This window comes from Schistocerca piceifrons, chromosome 1 (assembly GCF_021461385.2).
Source record: "Schistocerca piceifrons isolate TAMUIC-IGC-003096 chromosome 1, iqSchPice1.1, whole genome shotgun sequence".
In the NCBI taxonomy this organism is placed as follows: domain Eukaryota; kingdom Metazoa; phylum Arthropoda; class Insecta; order Orthoptera; family Acrididae; genus Schistocerca; species Schistocerca piceifrons.
The window spans coordinates 326,601,369-326,623,426 of NC_060138.1; the positions used below are offsets into that span (position 1 = coordinate 326,601,369).

Here is a 22,058-nt window from a genome sequence, read left to right on the forward strand (position 1 = left end):
ACAATCTTAATCTCCTTTAAAGTACTCTCCATTAGCATTAATACACTTGTCCAAATATTCATTCTAGTGTTTGAAGCACCTTTTAAGTTCGTCCTCTTTGATATCTGCTAGCATTTTCATGACATTGCATTTTACATCTGCAAAATGCTTCCCTCTCAAGTCTTTTTTCATCTTCGGGAATACGAAGAAGTCAGAGGGCACTAAATCCGGCATACAGGGCATGTAGGTCAAGGTAGTCATCGTCGTTGAGACCAAAAACTGGTGAACGCTGAGAGCCGTGTGCATGGGAGCGTTGTCGTGATGCAGGAACCACACACCAGAATCCCACAAAGCCGGATGTTTTCGCGACAAACTTCTGCGAAGACGTTTCATAACCTCCAAATAGAATTGTTGGTTTACTGTCTGATTTTCAGGGACAAAAAAACAAACAAACACCCAGATCAACATCGTTCTCACATTTGATTTCAATTGTCGAGCTTTTTTTGGTCGAGGTGAGCCAGGTGACTTCCATTGTGAAGATTGTTGTTTACTTTCTGGATCGTACCCATAGCACCATGACTCATCACATGTAATGATTTTATTGAAAAATTGTGGATCATATTTGAACGCTTCCTTCATTTCGAGACAGGCTTCAACGCGATGATCCCTTTGATCTCTGGTAAGAAGCTTTGGCATGAATTTTGCTGCCACTCTTCACACCCCCAAAGCAATGGTCAAGATGCACTGAATTGAGCTCCAGGACAACCCCGATAAGTTCTCGAGTTGGTCATTTGTCCTGCGTCGATCTTCACTGATGAGATCACAGATTTTGTCGATGTTGTCTTCGCTTCGAGCAGTTGAAGGTCAACCGGAACGGGGCTTATCTTCAACCACCATTTCTCCCTTTTTAAACCGAGAAAACCATTCGTACACTTGCGTTTTACTAAGAGCATGGTCTTTGTAGGCTGTCTGAATCATCGCAGCAGTTTCTGCTGCATTCTTGCCGAGCAAGAAACAAAATTACACTGCCGCATGTTGTTCGTAAGAACTAGGCATTTCAGCATGTCAAGTCAGCACTGTACACACACTCAAAGAACTGCCAAAGAAACCACACTTCTCACTGTTGGGTGATGCCGCGTGGCAGAATGACTCAGCAGAGCTCCTACTACAACCCTCTGGCGGCACAACTTGCTACTACAAGTACACAATGTGCAGCATCCGGTTACTTTTGGGTCCCACGACTTTCGTAGAGATAAACAGTGTTCACAGAGAACACTTCACAAGACATGGTCTCCACATGAACGTAAAAGGGAAAAAGATTATTAGTGCCGAAATACTTAAATTTATTAATGAGTCATCTGTAATGGAAGTGTCTCCAATCCCAATTCCGCCAAAACAAGAGTTGTCTGTAACAGTGGAACCATCATTATCTGCAGTAGAGCTACAACAAACACCAGTAGCAGCAGCAAAGGCTCAGATATTCTCAGCAGCAGTGTCAGATAAACCAATAGCAGCAGAATCACCACAATCATCAGCGGAGCTGCCGTCATCAGCAACAGCATCCAGAACAGCAGACCCCATAATACTACGTCAAGACAATGAAAATGCATGTGAAGAAAATATACAAAGGTCATTAGCCGCAGCAGCTAACAAAGAAGGGCAGTCACCAAGTCGGGGAGCACAGGAGCCACCAGCAACAGCAACCACACAGAAGAGGTACCTGAGGCCTGGGAGATCGACAGCAGAAGCAGCTTCCAATCAAGACAGATGCCTGAGGACTAGGAGACCTGCTACACTAAGTGAGGATTTTTTATGGTACCGAGTAAGCAGAAAGAGAACATGGAAAAAGATGTAAGTAAAACTGTCCATCTTAAATACCAGTGTGACAATAGTGAGAGGAATATAAACACCGGACAAAGATACGATCCAGGTTTAATGACACAAACTGAAAAAAATCACTGCATAGTACCAGAAGCAAAGGGAGCAAGTGAAGTGCTTAGTATATTACAGGAAGGGGAACTATTACATTTAAAGCCAACTGTTAGTGAACCAACTCAGTGCATTTTAAAGGAAGATAATCGGAGTGACCAGTTAAAAATACCACTAAGGCTCATGCACCTAAACATACAGTACCTTAGAAATAAGCTTAATATATTACAGGTTTTTGTAAATGAACAGTCACCTCATATAGTAGTGCTAACTGAGCATGGATTAAAATCTGATGAAATTATTTACTGTAAACTAGAGGGCTACTCCTTCGCAAATAGTTATTGTAGACAGCAACATAAGGGTGGTGGTGTGGCAGTTTACCTTAGTGAGAATCTTGAGTACAAGAAATTAAACTATCTAGACCAGTACAACAAAGAAGGCTTGATTGAAGTGACAGGCATTGAAGTCCACACCAAAGAGTGTAGAGAGGTTATGAGAAAACATAAAGTTATTGGTATTTATCATCCACCAAAGGCTGATGTAGTTAGCTTCATAGACATATTTAGTAGAGTAGTGGGACGTTGTGGTCCCAGTGACCTAACTATACTTGGTGATCTGAATATTGAGGCAAAATCTTCCAGTTTGTGTAATATGAGGTTAATAGATACTCTTAACTCATATAATCTCGTAAATGTAGTAAATAGTGATACCAGGGTAACAAAGTCCACATCTAGCAGAATTGATTATGTTATACTATGTAAACATATTAAAGACAGTGTTAGGTGCTGGAATATGGATTTTCACTACTCTGACCACAAATGCCAGCTTGTAGAGTATGTAAACACAAGCATCCCAAAAATGACAAAAGTTACCGCAAATAAAAGAATCCTAAAAGAGGGTAACATCCTTGCCCTAAGAAATAAATTATCTATAGAGGACTGGGATCTGGTTTACCAGACTGAAGGATCTGAAAACAAATGGGCCAAATTCTATGATACTATGCTAAGACACTTTGACAGATGCTGCCCTGTTAAAAAAATACAAAGAGTGTTCACCCATAACCAAAGTGCAAAAACCAACAGACTAATACTTCCAGCAAATATGATAAAACTCAGGCAAAACATCCAGGACCTGGATGTGTTACACAAGTCAACAAACCTGCAGGTTTTTAATGCCAAGCACAATGAAGCCAAGAAAATCTTTAAGAAAGAGCTTTCAAATCTAAGAAAACAGATATACAGCAGTGAAATAGCTCAGACAATATAGCCAAGACCTCATGGAGGATTGTAAATCAATTTCGCAAAGCCACACCGAAGCCAAAAACTGAAATTGTAAATATAAGACATGAAGGAAACACAATTAAAGATCCTAATAAAGTCTGCAATGTTTTCAATAAATACTTTATATCTGCAGCTGTTAGTCCAGTTAATAACACAATTGTGAGTAGTGAGGTAAAGCTCTGCCCCTTTGAAGAGCCACCTTTTGAATTCAAACAAGTAAGTGAAAAAGAAATAGGCAGGATAATAAATAACCTAAAGAATAAGTACTCATCTGGATGGGATGGTTTGAGTAGTATCGTGATTAAAAAATGTAATAAGGAATTAGTTAAAATAATCACCCACCTGGTAAACTGCAGTATTAGAGAACATACATTTCCGAATGTATTGAAATGGAGCACAGTTAAACCAGTGCATAAAAAAGGATCCAAGGAAGAGGTTTCAAATTTCAGGCCCATATCATTAATACCTGTCTTCAGCAAAGTATTTGAAGTTGTGCTGCTGACACAACTTAGTGACTATTTCTTGAAAAATAAGTTCCTAACAGACACACAACATGGATTCCGAAAGGATCATAGTACTATCACAGCAATTACGGAATTTCTTCACAAAACATATGGTGCCCTTGATCAAGGAATGCAAACAGCTGGCATATTTCTAGACCTCACTAAAGCCTTTGACTCGGTAAACCATGAGTTACTTTTAAGTAAACTTGAGTCATACAATGTAAATGCTGCATCCATGCAATTGCTGGCTACATATTTATTTAACCGCAAGCAGTGTACGAAGCTGACTTACAAAATCAATAATCAGATCATTAATTTCCAGTCCAAATATTAGACAGTCACGCAAGGTGTGCTCCAGGGCTCAATTTTGGGCCCTTTCCTTTTCCTAGTGCACATAAATGATATAGAGCAACCTTTCAACTCCCAATTGGTAATCTATGCAGACGATACCTCACTGTTATTTCTTGGTAAACAAAATGATGAGTTAACGTTGGTAGCAACTGAAGGCCTACGTCAAATAACTACTTATTTCCAAGATCAAGGTTTGAAAGTTAATATCAGTAAATCTCAGTTATTGCCATTTAAACTTACAAACTCACACCAAACCTCTATCAGTGACATGGTGGAATTGAAGTAGTGGACACAGAAGGCTGCAGATTTCTAGGTATTCACCTAGATGAAAATCTAAGATGGGTAAACCATATCAAATTTTTATGCAATAAAATCAGCAGTTCATTACACCTAATCAGCCAGTTATCAAAAGTAGTCCCACATCAGACATTAAAAACAATTTATTATGGAACCATTTTTGCACAGATTAATTATGGGGTAGAGATATGGGGTTGTGCTGCCGACATACATATGAACAGAATATTAACCCTACTGAAAAGAGCAATCAGAATTATCCATGGATTAGGGTATAGAGATTCATGCAGGGAAATCTTTGTTCATCATAAATACCTCACAGTCTACTCACTGTATCTTTACAAATTAATTATATTTTTTGTGACACATCAAAACAAAGCAACAAAGTGCTCTGATATGCATGCCTATAATACAAGAAATAAAGACTGGCGCGCCCAAGCTGCCAGATTCACGCGTGCGCAGCAGGCCCAGATCTAGTGGTGGGGTGAGGGCAAACCGGGGTATCTGAACTGGGTGGTAATTTCGGGGGAGGGGGCAAATTCATATTCTTGTTTCACAAAGCACCTAGCATCCAGCGCAAGTCGGTCTATCGATTATACATATGATTTTGAAACGCAGCCCTGCTGGTTTTTGAACACATTCTAAATTGATTTCTGAATGAATTATAAGTTGATTTTTGAATGCATGCATAGTGTTTGTGATGTCTCTGCCAGAGGAATCCTCATCACATCTAGAAATAAACTTTCCTGCAGATAAAATGGGACGGGGCTGTAAGAGCTGAGCGGAATAAAGCCGAACCGGTGAATGCCAACTGCTGCTTGTTTATGTGGTTGATTTGAATATTATATGCGAAAGCTTTGCTTTTCTTGTAGCAACACTATGTATATTAATTAACTTTTCCTGTTGGTGGAATTCGAATTTATACTTTCGTAACGCGAAAGCGTACATGTTGCTGCACATCAAAGATCTTTCCAAAACGTGTTTTTCCCCCTGAGTTTCGTTTTCTAAAGTGCCGGGAAATTGTACGCTGCTATATAAAACCATATCCATTCAAAGGATAAGTTTCACTGTTCAGAGGGAAAGTATACTGTCACTTAACTCGGAAAAAATGTATTTTCACCCGGGAGAAAATGTATTTTTCACCGGGAGATCCGGGAAAAATCCGGGAATTTTTTTTCCTTGTCCGCGTATACACCCTGGGCCCTCCAATGCTAAATTGTGATCCCTTGATGCCTCAGGACATGTCCTACCAACCGATCCCTTCTTCTAGTCAAGTTGTGCCACAAACTTCTCTTCTCTCCAATCCTATTCAATTCCTCCTCATTAGTTACGTGATCTACCCACCTAATCTTCAACATTCTTTTGTAGCACCACATTTCGAAAGCTTCTATTCTCTTCTTGTCTAAACTATTTATCGTCCACGTTTCACATCCATACATGGCTACACTCCATGCAAACACTTTCAGAAATGACTTCCTGACCTTTAAATCTATACTCAATGTTAAATTTTTCTTCTTCAGACATGCTTTCCTTGCCATTGCCAGTCTACATTTTATATCCTGTCTACTTCGACCATCATCAGTTATTTTGCTCCCCAAATAGCAAAACTCCTTTACTACTTTAAGTGTCTCATTTCCTAATCTAAATCCCTCAGCATCACCCGACTTAATTCGACTACATTCCATTACCCTAGTTTTGCTTTTGTTGATGTTCATCTTATATCCTTCTTTCAAGACACTGTCCATTCCGTTCAACTGCTCTTCCAAGTCCTTTGCTGTCTCTGATAGAATTACAATGTCATCGGCGAACCTCAAAGTTTTTATTTCTTCTCCCTGTATTTTAAGACCTACTCCGAATTTTTCTTTTGTTTCCTTTACTGCTTGCTCAATATACAGATTGAATAACATCGGGGAGAGGCTACAACCCTGTCTCACTCCCTTCCCAACCACTGCTTCCCTTTCATGCCCCTCGACTCTTATAACTGCCATCTGGTTTCTGTACAAATTGTAAATAGCCTTTCGCTCCCTGTATTTTACCCCTGCCACCTTTAGAATATGAAAGAGAGTATTCCAGTCAACATTGTCAAAAACTTTCTCTAAGTCTACAAATGCTAGAAACGTAGGTTTGCCTTTCCTTAATCTTTCTTCTAAGATAAGTCGTAAGGTCAGTATTGCCTCACGTGTTCCAACATTTCTACGGAATCCAAACTGTTCTTCCCCCAGGTCGGCTTCTACCAGTTTTTCCATTCGTCTGCAAATAATTCGCGTTAGTATTTTGCAGCTGTGACTTATTAAACTGACAGTTCGGTAATTTTCACATCTGTCAACACCTGCTTTCTTTGGGATTGGAATTATTATATTCTTCTTGAAGTCTGAGGGTATTTTGCCTGTCTCGTACATCTTGCTCACCAGATGGTAGAGTTTTGTCAGGACTGGCTCTCCCAAGGCCGTCAGTAGTTCTAATGGAATGTTGTCTACTCCTGCGGCCTTGTTTTGACTCAGGTCTTTCAGTGCTCTGTCAAACTCTTCACGCAGTATCTTATCTCCCATTTCGTCTTCATCTACATCCTCTTCCATTTCCATAATATTGTCCTCAAGTACATCGCCCTTGTATAGACCCTCTATATACTCCTTCCACCTTTCTGCTTTCCCCTCTTTGCTTAGAACTGGGTTTCCATCTGAGCTCTTGATATTCATACAAGTGACTCTCTTTTCTCCAAAGGTCTCTTTAATTTTCCTGTAGGCTGTATCTATCTTACCCCTAGTGAGCTAAGCCTCTACATCCTTACATTTGTCCTCTAGCCATGCCTGCTTAACCATTTTGCACTTCCTGTCGATCTCATTTTTGAGACGTTTGTATTCCTTTTTGCCTGCTTCATTTACTGCATTTTTATATTTTCTCCTTTCGTCAATTAAATTCAATATTTCTTCCGTTACCCAATGATTTCTACTAGCCCTCGTCTTTTTACCTACTTGATCCTCTGCTGTCTTCACTACATCATCCCTCAGAGCTACCCATTCGTCTTCTACTGTATTTCTTTTCCCCATTCCTGTCAAGTTTTCCCTTATGCTGTCCCTGAAACTCTGTACAACCTCTGGTTTAGTCAGTTTATCCAGGTCCCATCTCCTTAAATTCCCACCTTTTTGCAATTTCTTCAGTTTTAATCTACAGTTCATAACCAATAGATTGTGGTCAGAGTCCACATCTGCCCCTGGAAATGTCCTACAATTTAAAACCTGGTTCCTAAATCTCTGTCTTACCATTATATAATCTATCTGATACCTTTTAGTATCTCCAGGATTCTTCCATGTATACAACCTTCTTTTATGATTCTTGAACCAAGTGTTACCTATGATTAAGTTATGCTCTGTGCAAAATTCTACCAGACGGCTTCCTCTTTCATTTCGTAACCCCAATCCATATTCACCTACTATGTTTCCTTCTCTCCCTTTTCCTGCTGTCGAATTCCAGTCACCCATGACTATTACATTTTTGTCTCCCTTCACTACCTGAATAATTTCTTTTATCGCATCATACATTACTTCAGTTTCTTCGTCATCTGCAGAGCTAGTTGGCATATAAACTTCCTTGTGCCACATGAAAACCATGGCACATGACTTGGTGTATTCTTTATAGGCCTCTTGGATCATTTTCAATGTCTCCCTACTGATATTGTTCAGTTTTACACAAAATTTGATCAAACACCACTGCTACAAAACGAGGGGCATTTTGGACCCTCTGATTTCTCGATGATGTTTTGAAACAGACACTCCCTGCATTCACGATGTTTTCACTCCAGCATTTTGCAGACAAATGCCGATGCTTGGCTTTATTAGCCAACACCCCCACCACCTGCCGCATGTGGTGAGACTGGCCTGCGCACACACCACTAGTCAGGAAAAAACCAGTCTTGAAATTTTATTTACATACTCTGTATTGACTATTGACTTTTCTACACCAGGTCATTGCATGTTTAATGATAAGAGTTTAATATATGCCAGAAGAATAGTCTAGCTGCCCTTCTGCTCAAATTTTGCTGCAGCCACACAAGATCTTATCTTTGGCATGAACTCTGTGCAAATAATAATGGCAGATATATTATTTTTATAGGACTAGTCCCTTTTAAATAGTTTCCAATTGTATCATAGATCTTATTTTTAAATTTTTCACAGTTGTCAAAGAGAGCAGCAGCTGAGAAAATGCTGGAATTAGTGCAGTATAATGACTCATATTCCTTTCTGTCAAACTCAATGAAGAGGAAGTCTAAGAAGAAGCGACGTTCATCTCAAAAGAAGAAAAGAACTCGCAGTATTCTCAATACTTTTGAACAGGTAATATTGTGAAATGTTGCTTCATATCATAGGCTCTTCATATTGTAGTGTAGCTGAGATATAACACACACACACACAAACACAAACACACTGAAAAGGAGAACAGCAGCAGATTTTTTGCCCTGACTCATTCTTCCAGAAGATACCAAATAAAAAATGGAATCAAAAGTAACTAAAATCAAATTAACTACATTTCATCAACAATATTATGAAAAGGATAGATTGCTGCTCACCGTAAAGATGATCCAATGAGTTGCAGGCAGGCACAACGAAGAGGCTGTTACACATTATAGCTTTTAGCCCAAGCCTTCTTCAGTAAAGAAATCACATACGTTCACACATCATGCACACCTACCACTGGCAGCTCCAGCCAGAATGCTTGGAAAAGTCTCGAAGAGGCCTTAATCCTGCTGTGGATGTTATGTGGATGATAATGGTGATGATAAGATACAAGTATAATAAAGCTCATGCACTGCATGCCAGTCATGCTATTATAGTTAGGACGGAAATACCATCTGCCAAATTTTATTAATAGTTTGCAGACCTACAAAGGTGGTAATGTGGCATCTTTGAATGCTTTGCCTACCCAGTGCATTCTTTCCTTCCAGTTATGTGTGTGAAAAAATTATGATCACTTTTGTATGGTTACTAAGTCCAAATTCATACACAAATATAAACAAAACACCAATCTATATTTGCATGTTAATTGACTAAGTATTTATTCTGGGATTTACCGTGTGTGACTCAGTGTTGACACACACTAATGAGGCAAAAGTTACTACCACCTTCTAAATAATGTGTTGTTTCATATTTGGAATGCAGTACAGCAGTGATTTGCTTCTTATAGATTTTACGAATCCTTGGGAAACTTTCAGAGGTATAGAGCACCAGACACGTATCTACAGGTCATACAATTCCCGTAAATAATAGGGTGGTGCTTTATGGCTATAGAGCTGGTGCCCAATAGCTTTCCAGATTTATTCCATGAGATTCAGACGAGGCAAATTTGCTGGTCACTATATCAGCATGGTTGCTCTTAAATCCACTGTAAAATGACACTTGCCTGGTGATATGGATAGTTACTCTATTGGAATATTCTGTTGCTGTCAGAGGAGACATCAAGCAAGAAGGGGTGCAGGTAGTCTGCAGTAATATTCACTTAGCCCACAATTGTAATGGCGTCTTTGGCTACTACTACAGATCTGATGGAATCAGAATACTGTATCCCCTGTAGTATAATACTGTTACCCAGCGGACTGCGTCTGTGGTGCAGTGCATGTTTTGAACAGCCGTTTGCCTGAATGATGACATATCTAGACATGACCATTAGTCTAGGGTAACAAGAAACATTATTCATCTGATCAGGCGACATATTTCCATTGATCTTTGGCCCAGTGACAAACAAGGCACACTTGTTGGACAACCAGGCAGCTTGGTGGTCATGGAGCATTTTTTGGAAATGGAACCCTCGAAAAATTTCGACCAAATAAGAATGTTGGCATAACTTCAAAATAAAAATGTTGGCATAACATCAAAATTCTGGGATTTCATCTTAAAAGAATCAATTGAACAATTTTAGTCATGACTCAGTGTACCACCCTAGTAAAGCCTAGAATCTTGTGTTTGATCTGTTGATAAAACAGCAGAGACCTGTACCAGAATGGAAAAAAGGAATAAATTGAAAAATAAGAAGATAACTAGATTGACAGAGCAGCTGTGGGGATACTGGCCAGAATGACAATAAGCTGAGAATTATAATTGGGTGCGAACAAAATTGGAACATCTTGCCTGCAGAAGAAGTGAGGGGTAGGCACTCAAAGGTATAGAAGGAGTTGCTCTGTCCTCCAGGCATGTTGGATGACAACTCTGTCTGTTGTCAAAATGTGCACAGTGGGCATGATGATCCAGTCTTTTGCTTGAAAACTTTCCTCCATAATATAGACTGGGAAGAACTGAAGAACCACAAGAAAATAATTGTCTAGTCATTATTTTTCTAGTAGGTTTAAGAGGTGGTATGTAATATTATTCCTTATGAAGACAAGTCTCTAGTGCTGTGTTTGTTGTGTTTACTTTCTGATTTAAGAGAATCATAAAATGTAAAATAATTAAATGTCTGTTTTTTTTCCAAAATTAAAAAGAATGTGTAGTGGGGCCTCCATCATATACATCACAGATAAAGTTAATAGGTAATGCATTGGAGTAGTGTTTTCCTTTATGCCTACTGTTACAAAGGTAACTGCTGGTGTATATCTCTAGCTCATCGAATGTTTTAGGCAGAGGAGGTACTTATACATCTATTGTGAATGTTGACAAAGAGAAATTACATTCAATGAGATTGTTGGAAAAATTTGTCTCCCATGGTACCAATTGCCTACATTACAAAGGTAAACATCGAATGCATTGTAGGTCTCCAGTCCATCATAACTTTTAAGTGAGGCAGCAACACCAAATCTGTTATGAAGAAATCAGTTGGGAGAAAAAGATTGCTGGTGCTGAAGACTTCAATATAAAGTTCCACTTTGCTCAGTCCAATATCGAAGAACTGAACAACCTTGTTTCCCAAACATTTGGTCTCTACCAAATATTGGTGCATTATCATCCTGTAAACAAAACCATTTTTCTACAGCCATGGGAAAAAATCAGTCTTTCCACATCAGAACGTGAGAATTTTTAATGTCTGTCCTACATACAAAAAATAGTGTTTACTGTTCTATCTTGAGCTACGCAGACTTACTGAAGTTTAGGAGAATCTCATTTACCCTCCATAATGGTGTGGGGCTGTTGAAATATGCAGATAACATTTTGTTTATAAACTTAGTAGAAGAAGGGAACATTACTTTGAGACTGAAAGCAAAGGGCAAATTTTTAACATCTTATTTTCCCTCTGTGCTTAATTATGTCAGGGTGTATACGACCCGGGAGATCCGGGAAAAACCTGGGAATATTTTCACCCGGGAGAAACCGGGAAAAACCCGAGAATTGTTTAGAATTCCGGAAATTTTTCATTGTTTTAGTTTTCAAGTAAATTTTTGTGATTTTGACAGGTAAGAACCAATACTCTAACAACGGATATTTCTGTATCCCGCTACTGCAGAATAATACTGCAGCAACAAAACATGAATGAGAGGGGGGGGGGGGGGGGGGGACTTAAGTTGCAAAGCAAAATGCACCGTATACAACAAAACAGTGCTCATACAAGCGACTACCAACAGCAAAGTGTGTCAAAGGCTTTAGGAAGACTATGCAGTGCTTCATAATACCAAATTGCCTCCGATGAATGTGACTTGGCAACTGTTTAAATTACATTTGTTTGAGCAGTTGCGGGCGGGCCCTTGCGCATGCGCAGTTGAGTCGCATATGAGTAGTACCATCTCCCGCCTCTGGTTACAGAAGTGTGGCTGGGCGCCACTACTTAATATTGCCCCGGTTCGGAAATTACTAAATCTTGGGCTGATGAACAGAATAGTCTGAGTTGTGGTGGGGAGGTGGGTCATCTCCACGTGACCTGTGTTTACGTACAGTGATTTTGTTGTTTCCTCTTCGTTTATTGCTCTCACATTAAATGATACCAAATGGATTTTTGTGGTCGGGAGCTATCAAATGAATTAAAATACGTTCCCGTAATTATGGAAGGCTAAAATATGTTATTAGTTTTAGATTTTGTTTCCACCTTCCTGACAGTCAAACATTAATCACCTTATAGAACAATGAAGCTATTTTTGCCAGTTTGCTAAAGAGACTTGGCTTTTATTAATCTTTTCTGTAGAGGCAGTCAGATTATTTGAAGCAAAGTGTTTAATTTCACCCTATTGGCTAGTTTCAACTGTTCGCTGCATTTCAAGTGTGCGTATGGCATTATGCCATAATAAAGAACCAGACATGAGATAATACAGTATTGGTACTCCAAGAAAATTGACATACAAATGTGCATTTTAAGCCGAATTATGCTTTTTAGTATGGTTCACGAAATTTCGACACTCTTGAAGTATTCTCTGATTTCTTGTCTCTTTTATGACATAATGTAAGGGTTTTACACATACGAAGATATGGGCTTCCTGCGTCACCATAGCTGCGCAAGCGTGGTGACGCTTGTTATATGGTGCTCTCTTGCAACTGCTGAAATGAACCTATTTCTAACAGGTCGCGGGGAAACATTGTGAATGATGGTTTAAAAAGCATTACATTCAAAGCAGATTTCCTTTTACATAAGATGAGCTATGTGCGAGAATGTACGATGAATTTCTTAAATTACAAAGTGTTTGACTCTCGTTTAAAAATTGACTCTTTGAGTATGACCATTTAGAAGAATTTCAAGCCCAGAAGATCAGACACTTACGTCGTCATTAAAAATTTTACTGGCACATTTGTGTGATGTATCTTAAAGTGTAACAAGCGCAAAAAGGATCAACATTATATGTGGAAGCTTAGCTTCTCTTCCAGCTTATTAATCTTCGAAACCAATATTATATGTGAATGCTATGTATATTAATTTAAACTATTAACTTTTCTTATTTATGTGTTCGCACTACTTAAGAGTGACCTTGCTATTGGCTGACTACATCACGTGTCCTATGCTGTCATCAGCTGGCGAGATCACGTGCATGAGTTATGACTGGCTTACAAAAGCGCATTGCAATTTCGATTTCAATGCTTTGGAAAGTGACATGCAGTGTTTGGTGGAATTCGAATTTATACCTTCGTAATACGAAAATATGCAGCGTATATGTTGCTGCACATCAAAGTTCTTTCAAACCGTGTTTTTCTCCCTAAGTTTGGTTTTCTAAAGTGCCGGGAAATTCTACTCCGGTATATAAAACCACAAACATTCAAAGGATTGATGAGTTTTACAGTGCCGAATAAGAGTATAGTGTCACTTAAGACAGAAAAAGTGTGTTTTTAACTGGGAAATCCAGGGAAAATCCAGGATTTTTTTTCCTTGTTCACGTATACACCCTGTAAGTGCATACGGTAGTTAACCACGCACAGTTTCAGTTGTATAACTCCCATAATAAAGGAGGACCTGCAGGGTTGTGTAACAAATGAAGTTGTACATTATGAGACTGACAGCTTGTAAAGCATGAACCACAGATCATGACTTGTATCAATAATTATGGAAATTCTTCCAGATTATTTTATGCATATTAAATGAAAAAAAGCTACTTTATGAAAGAAAGGGTCATCATCATTCATCAAATACTACTCTGTCACTGCTTGTGGTTCTAATGGATTCACACTTGTTTACCAGAGGGGGGCAAAAACCATTTGTGCCGCTGACTCATCACATTGAATAATATTGTTGATCAAGACTTGTACACTTTGATCATTCTTCGAAGGAAATGATACTCGACTGTTGCTTCTTCTTGAATTCCAATGTGATTAGTCATTTTGTAAACAGATGAATGCCTTAGAAACAAGCTGTAGATTGTTTACAAGAACTAGAGGATATTCTTAGTAAGTGTTCAGAAATGATTGTTGTGATGTACTTTCATATTAAAGATTATTTTCTTTCCTAGATGAATCCCAGTTTTCGGACAGATGAAACAATTGCAGCAGTAATGAATTCAGAGTTTTGGGATGTTTCCAGTGACAACAACAAAGGTTTGTATGTAGAAAAGTTTAACTTCACGTACAACAATGTTTAAAACCATAAAAACGCCTACTTGGTATTTGCTGCACAGGGAACAGTCGCACAAAATGATAAATGTCTAGCAGAAGAAATTTAAATGTGGCACAGTTTCCCTCACTTCCCCCCACCTCACACTCACAATGGGAAGGCCGGCCAACTGATTCGGCTCAAATTTGGCAGGTCGCTTGTGTACAACCTAAAACGAAGGGCTCTAAGATATTTTGGGTCAACGCCCCCGCAATTTTGAGAAAATCACCCCTAAAGGTTATGACGAAGAATCAACTTAAAATTAAAGGGCTCGATAGATAATTGTAAATAGAGCATTTTTCATCACCAGATATGGGGTCCGCAAACACAAACTTTTACAACTGCCGCTTCTGTACCCACATGGTAAATGCTTTTCACCGACAGCGCTGATAGCGCAATGGCCGATGTAACCGGCTGGGAATAGGAGAACCCGGTTTGGAATCTTGCAGAAACCTAGCGGATGTTATTCTTTTCATTTGTATTTTTCCATATTTCAATTGATATGGATAGAAGGGTTAATAAGGTGAGTAAATCAATAAGGAATGATAATAATAAGGTAGGCAAGCTAATTTCCCAAACGCTGTGAGTTAGTAAAGTATTAAACTTTTAAGCTTTGTCACATGAAAAACAAACTCCTAGTAAGAATGCTGCGAATTCCTCATGAGGGATCACAGATAGCCAACCTCGCGACGCTTATTTACAGTGAGGCACGGGACAGAATGCACGCGGGGAGAGTTATGTTGTCCCAGTTGCCTCTTCGTCATATCATAGTTGTGAACCTGGAAGAGTGTAGGTGTCCAGCACGAGCCTTATGGAAGTCAATCGGAAAGAGTTGTTTTGTGTCATTAGGCTGCCGTGAACCTCGTGGATACATGTAGCGATTTTTCATTTGTAATGCGCTGAATGAAATACGTTTTGTGAATGAATACAGTGTTCTTCTGTAAGTAACATATGACGAGTACTGCAGTACTGCATGTAGTTTGTAGTAATTAGCTCGTCTGTTTATGCCATAATAACTAGTTATTGTTTTTTGTGTCATATCTTTCAGGTGCATGATCTGAATAATGGAGGATGTACACCCTTTGACTGGCGCTGTAATATATAGTTGGGAGCCTGTCACAGACGATGGCAAGCGGGAAGTTACCGACAATGTGTTTTGGTTTGTAGAAGTGTTACAAGACAGATGCATTATCAATACACTACCACAAGCAGGCAGTTCTGTTTCTTGGCGTTCCAGATCGATAGGAGCGGCTATTGTAGAGCAATTTTTGGAGCTGACAAACGAAATGACTTTTGTTGATACTGAAGTACTATACCATGAAGATGAAGCAGAAGGTGATTCAGTGGAAGATATTCCGACTAGTGAATCGCAAAATGGTCATAACACTTTGGAAATCTCCACATAACTGGGAATATGTGCTTCATCTGTTCCCGATGAGTATTGTGAACTGGTTACTAATCGATTGAACTACAGCACTATACCCCTTGAAGTAAAAGTAAAGGCGGTAGCATTAGTCAGGAATCATCCAAATTGGAACTTACAAACGCTGCAAAAGAATGGAGCAACAACAGCCCTGAAAAGGAAGAAGGACTTGAAATTGTGGGAAAGTGATATTGTTAAAGGAGGGACAAGATACGACAAATACCAGGTGATGAATAAGTGGACATACGACCGATTTGTCAAATCTCATTGTTGTAATGAGAATGTAACAACGAGAATACTTCAGGAATGGGCTGCTGTGCAGCCCTTCAATATACGGCCAACAAGGATTTTACGTTTGCTGCATCATTATCTTGGGCAAGAAATTTCAAATCGGAGTATAAAACTCATCAACAGCACATCACTAAACACGAGGGAGGACCCAAAAGTAACCGGAATCATAATGCTGCACATCATGTACCTGTAGTAGCAGGTTGCGCCACCAGAGGGTTGTAGTAGGAGCTCTGCCGAGTCATTCTGCCACGTGGCGTCACCCAACAGTGAGAAGTGTGGTTTCTTTGGCAGTTCTTTGGGTGTGCTTACAGTGCAGACTTGACACAAGGAAATGGCTAGTTCTTACAAACAACATGCGGCAGTAAAGTTTTGTTTCTAGCTCGGCAAGAATGCAGTAGAAACTGTTGAGATGATTCAGACAGCCTACAAAGACTATTCTCTTAGTAAAATGGAAGTGTACGAATGGTTTTCTCGGTTTAAAAAGGGAGAAATGGTGGTTGAAGATCAGCCCCGTTCCGGTCGACCTTCAACTGCTCGAAGTGAAGAGAACATCAACAAAATCTGTGATCTCATCAGTGAAGATTGATGCAGGACAATTGACCAACTCGAGAACTTGTCCGGGTTGTCCTGGAGCTCAATTCAGTGCATCTTGACCATCGATTTGTGGATGTGAAGAGTGGCAGCTTCTTACCAGAGATCAAAGGCATCGTCGCGTTGAAGCCTGTCTCGAAATGATGGACGCGTTCAAAGATGATCCACATTTTTTCAACAAAATCATTACAGGTGATGAGTCATGGTGCTATGGGTACGATCCAGAAAGTAAACAACAGTCTTCACAATGGAAGTCACCTGGCTCACCTCAAGCAAAAAAAGCTCGACAAGTGAAATCGAATGTGAGAACGATGTTGATCTGTTTTTGTACATCAAAGGGATTGTACACTCTGAATTTGTCCCTGAAAACCAGACGGTAAACCAACAATTCTATTTGGAGGTTATGAAACGTCTTCGCAGAAGTTTGTCGCGAAACATCCGGCTTTGTGGGATTCTGGTGTGTGGTTCCTGCATCATGACAACGCTCCCGCACACACAGCTCTCAGCGTTCGCCAGTTTTTGGCCTCAACGAAGATGACTACCTTGACCCACGCGCCCTGTTTGCCGGATTTAGCACCTTCGGACTTCTTCGTATTCCCGAGCATGAAAAGAGACTTGAGAGGGAAGCATTTTGTGGATGTGGAAGACGTAAAATGCAATGTCATGGAAATGCTAGCAGGTGTCAAAGAGGACGAACTTAAAAGGTGCTTCGAACACTGGAATGAATGTTTGGACAAGTGTATTAATGTTAATGGAGAGTACTTCGATGGAGATTAAGGTTCTATTTGAAAACAATAAAGTATATGCTTTCTAGAAATAAATTCCGGTTATTTTTGGGTCCTCCCTCGTACATCTCTCATAAGGAGGTGCAAAATATAGAAGATATACAGAAAGTGGTGGTTCTTTTCATCACGCAAACGGTGTCACTTATGACTGGTTTTAATCATATTACGTGACAACACCGATCAAACAGGATGCGAGTATCGGGTGAACATTCGACGCACATTATTGCATAAGGGAGAAAAACGGACCCTTGTCGCAGTTGGTAGTAAAAACAATCTAACACATTCGTACACGGCCCAATATGCCATCACAGCCTCTGGAAAAGTGTTGCCTAAGGTTTTCCTGTGTTTACATGAAACGAATGTTACATTTGGTCCTCGGGTTATAGGAGAGGTCAATCATTTAAATGACTCATTGAAAAATGTTTACATTACCTGCTCCAAATCCGGGAAACTGACAAATGTGGTTTATAGACCATTTCGTGAGAATGTTTTAATACCATACGTTTATGATAACAAGCTAATATTGGATTCCTGGAGTGGACAAATTAATACTACAATATATGACACAATGTTTATAGATGGCGAGGGTAAGTCGACATGCACAGTAAAAGTAATACTGCCAAACTGCACACCTGTGTGCCAGCCGTGTGAGGTTTATTTCTATCGCCAGATTAAAAACCTTATTTCCAGGCTTCAGAATTGCAGTGTGCTTCTGGAAACCCAGCAGGAATTGCACAACCGCACGGATGCAATAATTATTCACAGCATAATTCATAACCAACTTTCAGCACCGATTTTTCAGGCAATGATATCGTATGCGTGGTACACATCCGAATTAATTCCCGAAAAAGACATATTTATAAATGTAAACCAAGTTTTTTTTTCCGCCGACTCTTCGGAAGGAGCAGTGTAGCTGTCGAAAGATTGCATTCATTAGATGTTCTTGGTGCTGTGAGTATATTTGTTTCGAATGTTTGTATGACAAGTACCATCCATCTAGTTGTTTGAAGAAAAGTGAGGACACGTAACATTAAGTGGAAGAGCCATTGTAAAGTGACCTGGCTTAACATTTTAGTTGTTTACTATCCCAAGAGGTTCAAGAAATTTATTTGCCTACCTTACTATTATCATTCCTTATTGATTTACTTACCTTATTAATCTTCCTATCCCTATCAATTGACATATGGAAAAATACAAACGAAAAGAAGAACATCCACTATTTTTCTTCGAGATTCGAATCCGGGTTCTCCAATTCCCAACCAGTTACCTTGGCCATTGCGCTATCAGTGCTGTTGGCAAAAAGCGTTTACCATGTGGGTACAGAAGCGGCAGTTGTAAAAGTTTCTTACCTCAATTTCTGGTAAAGTATGCGTTTTGGTCCCCATACCTGATAATGAAAAATGCTCTATTTACAATTATCTATCGATCCCGCCAATTTTGAGTCAATTGCTTGTCAAAACCTTTAGGGGGGATTTTCTCAGAAACGTGGGGGTGTTGACCCAAAATATCTTAGATTCCTTCGTTTTAGGATGTACACAAGCGACCTGCCAAATTTGAGCCGAATCAGTTGGCCGTGTCTGAGGCCTTCCCCTTGTCAGACAGCTTGGCATGGTGATGGGGTACATGTGCCAGCCAATCTAAGCACTTTGGCAGTCAGGCCCAGGCACGGCCTGCGATCCGAAATCGTGACCGCCGTAGATGGATCTTGTAGTTATCTTTCCAGATACGTACTTTATTTTCGGAATCTACTTGTGGTAAAAATGTTGAGTGAAGTTCACTGAATGAATTTAATGATGGTATTTCGCTGTCCTTTTAGTTCACCTTCATTGTAGTGCTGCTCATCCTCATGTAGAGAACTCAACCCAAAACAGAACCTGTCACATGGCACACTACAACCATTTCCTACCAGTCGAAGGACAGACCTCCCATGCAAAATCATCCATTGCTGTTGCTACTTCTGCATAACGTTCTGTATCTATATGCCAAGTAATTAACTATCCATGTCTTTAAGAGCTAATATGAGCATCTGATGTCTGAATATTGATGCCCTCTACACTGGCATCAATATGTGTGGCATTAATTTATCTTGTGTCGACAACAAATGTTGTGTACCAGGTTGTTATTTTAAAAGCCCACTCATCAGTACCGCCCATTACTGTGTCTGCAAATGAAGAAAACGTTGCAATCCCCTCCAATGCTGCAACTGGCAAAACAAATCCATCATGTGCATGTGGTCATAGCAGCTCTTCTTCTCTGAGGGAAGTAATGTAAGGGTTAGAGGCTTGCACGTAGCAGTCTGCTTTCACTATCTCAGAAAGCTGATGAATTACTTGTCAGTGTATGTTTATACCTACTGCAGAATGCATCCACAGTGAGTCACTGGCTGGTGCATGCAATAAAGCTGTTTTGCATATCTCAGATATGGAATAATGCCTTTATCTTGATATCTTCATAAGTATCTGGTGCTGAGGGTGACAGCCACAATGATTTCAGGTTGATGTAGTGTGCCTGCTGCTATGAACTCTTTTTTTGGGGGGGTGGGGGGGTGATAAGCTAGTGAAGGTTACTTACTCAGTATATGTGAATTTCTGCCCCCACAAACCCAGTGCCTAAAATTCCCGACAAGCACATGGGGCCCACAGCCAAAGATGGATCCTCCCCCCCCCCACCCCCACCCCCCCCTCCCACCCCCCCCCCCCCCCCCCCCCACCCTCCCGCCTCCATTAGCTTAAACTGCACTTTAAGTCAAAAAGTAAATTATGACTTCATGTAGATCCTCTGTCACTTTTATGATCTACATAAGTGTGTTTCAACCTGCAAAACAAGCAGAGCTCAACCAACAGTAAAAAGACATGCATTAGCAATCATTCCTTGGAAGGTATTAAAAAACACAACACAGATTCTGTATCCATACCTTATGAGTAAGGGTAATTCAGATTCCACTGTCTTCACTTATGAGAATGTTTTTAATATCTCCATACTGTTTTATTTGTGGAGAAAGAGTGACGTGTGCTCCAAGCCATGGCCAATTCAAGCAATGTTTAATAATCATGTGAACTCTTTAGCACTAAGCCAATCATGGACTGGAACAAGACTGCCACTCTTCTTCTTCAAATGAAGCAATGTGTGGGTATTACAAATATAGGCTTAAACCAAACTGCAAATATTGGATTTTGACCCTTTACCTCTCTGGTATGGGTATAAAAATGGTTAATAGTACCCCATATTCCTAATCAGGTTGCCCTGGTCAGTGTATGAGACATTATTTATATGCTAAATGTATTTTTCACGTACTTTGTGTAGCTGTCTGAATCCCTGTTTCTAACACTCGCAGGTTTGAATCAAAGAATGGTAGCATTTGCAAAGCAGCTGGTGAAGAGTGGAAGTTCCTTTCTTGGTGAGCCTACTGTGAAGTCAACACTTACAGACACAACGTCTTCCACCTTCAGCTCCAAATCACAAACATCACAGGACCAAAAAGTTACTGCGAAACACACATTGATGCAAGCAGCCGATTTATTGGATTTTAAAGTTCATTTCGTAGATTTGCCTAAGGTAATCATCATTTTGCATATAATATGGGAACTATTATTTTGTATGAAGTAAATTTAAAATGTTGTTAATTTTAAAAAGCATGCTATATGCAGTTTAATTGAGAAGGTAACATATGCTTTTATGTCATCTTTACCCCTCCTCAATTTCACAATTTTTTTCTTGTGGAGATAGATCAAGCACACGCACTCAGCAGTTGAAAAGTTCTATAATCAGTAATTTTCCTCAAAAAGTGGGACTAGGATTGTCTCATTGTCTGTAACTTTTTCAACATATTCAGGTGGAATGAGTCTTGAATCTCCCATTAACCATTCTGGTATACATTTCCTGTGGGTTCTCTTACATTGCCCAAGATGGACACTGAGAGAGTTCCTCTGACAAATATGCAGCTCATTTCCTTACACATCCTTTTCCACTATGAGCTTGTGCTCCTTTCAGCCTATGCTTTCTTTCTTGATATTCTGTATTACTGCTGTTAAGCTGGTAGTGTATGAAGTAATATTTTAGTAATGTTGAAATAATGTTTCATACTGACTAATTTTTGCTAGGTTTTTTACTGAATAATGTTGGTGCAACATATTTCAGAAATGTTTCAAAAAGACATAAATTATGTTTCTATTTACAACTTAAGTAACCAAGCAATATTTTTTGTGAAAAAACGTGAATGGTTGCTTCAAAATACAAATGTTAACATTTTTCTTTCCTTTTCAAAATGTGTTTGAAGAGACAACAGGCTGATTAGATTAGATTAGATCATGAATATGACACTTCGTAATGATGTGGAACGTGTCAGGTTAGTAAAAGGTGTCTATACAAGATATTACATTACACAAAACTCTTCCCGTTATCCACCAGGCCTCAATCTCCGCTAATTTCAAGTTGCCGCCACTCATACCTCACCTGTCATTCAACAACATCTTTGCTGCCTCTGCACTTCCGCCTCGACTGACATCTCTGCCCAAACTCTTTGCCTCTGTATATGTCTGCTTGTGTCTGTATATGTGTGGATGGATATGTGTGTGTGTGTGTGTGTGTGTGCGAGTGTATACCCGTCCTTTTTTCCCCTAAGGTAAGTGTTTCCGCTCCTGGGATTGGA

General features: G+C 39.6%; 1 protein-coding gene across 6 annotated transcripts in view; it reads left to right on the top strand.

Moving 5' to 3' along the window:
- Window positions 1-22,058, top strand: part of LOC124782590 (maternal effect protein staufen-like) — a 200,716-nt gene that overhangs the window by 148,254 nt on the left and 30,404 nt on the right. For all 6 annotated transcript variants that reach the window (XM_047253953.1, XM_047253955.1, XM_047253957.1 and 3 more), the window contains 3 exons: window positions 8,509-8,667; window positions 14,181-14,265; window positions 20,745-20,965. In XM_047253953.1, the coding sequence (XP_047109909.1) occupies window positions 8,509-8,667; window positions 14,181-14,265; window positions 20,745-20,965 (465 nt within the window). The remainder of the gene's footprint in view (window positions 1-8,508; window positions 8,668-14,180; window positions 14,266-20,744; window positions 20,966-22,058) is intronic.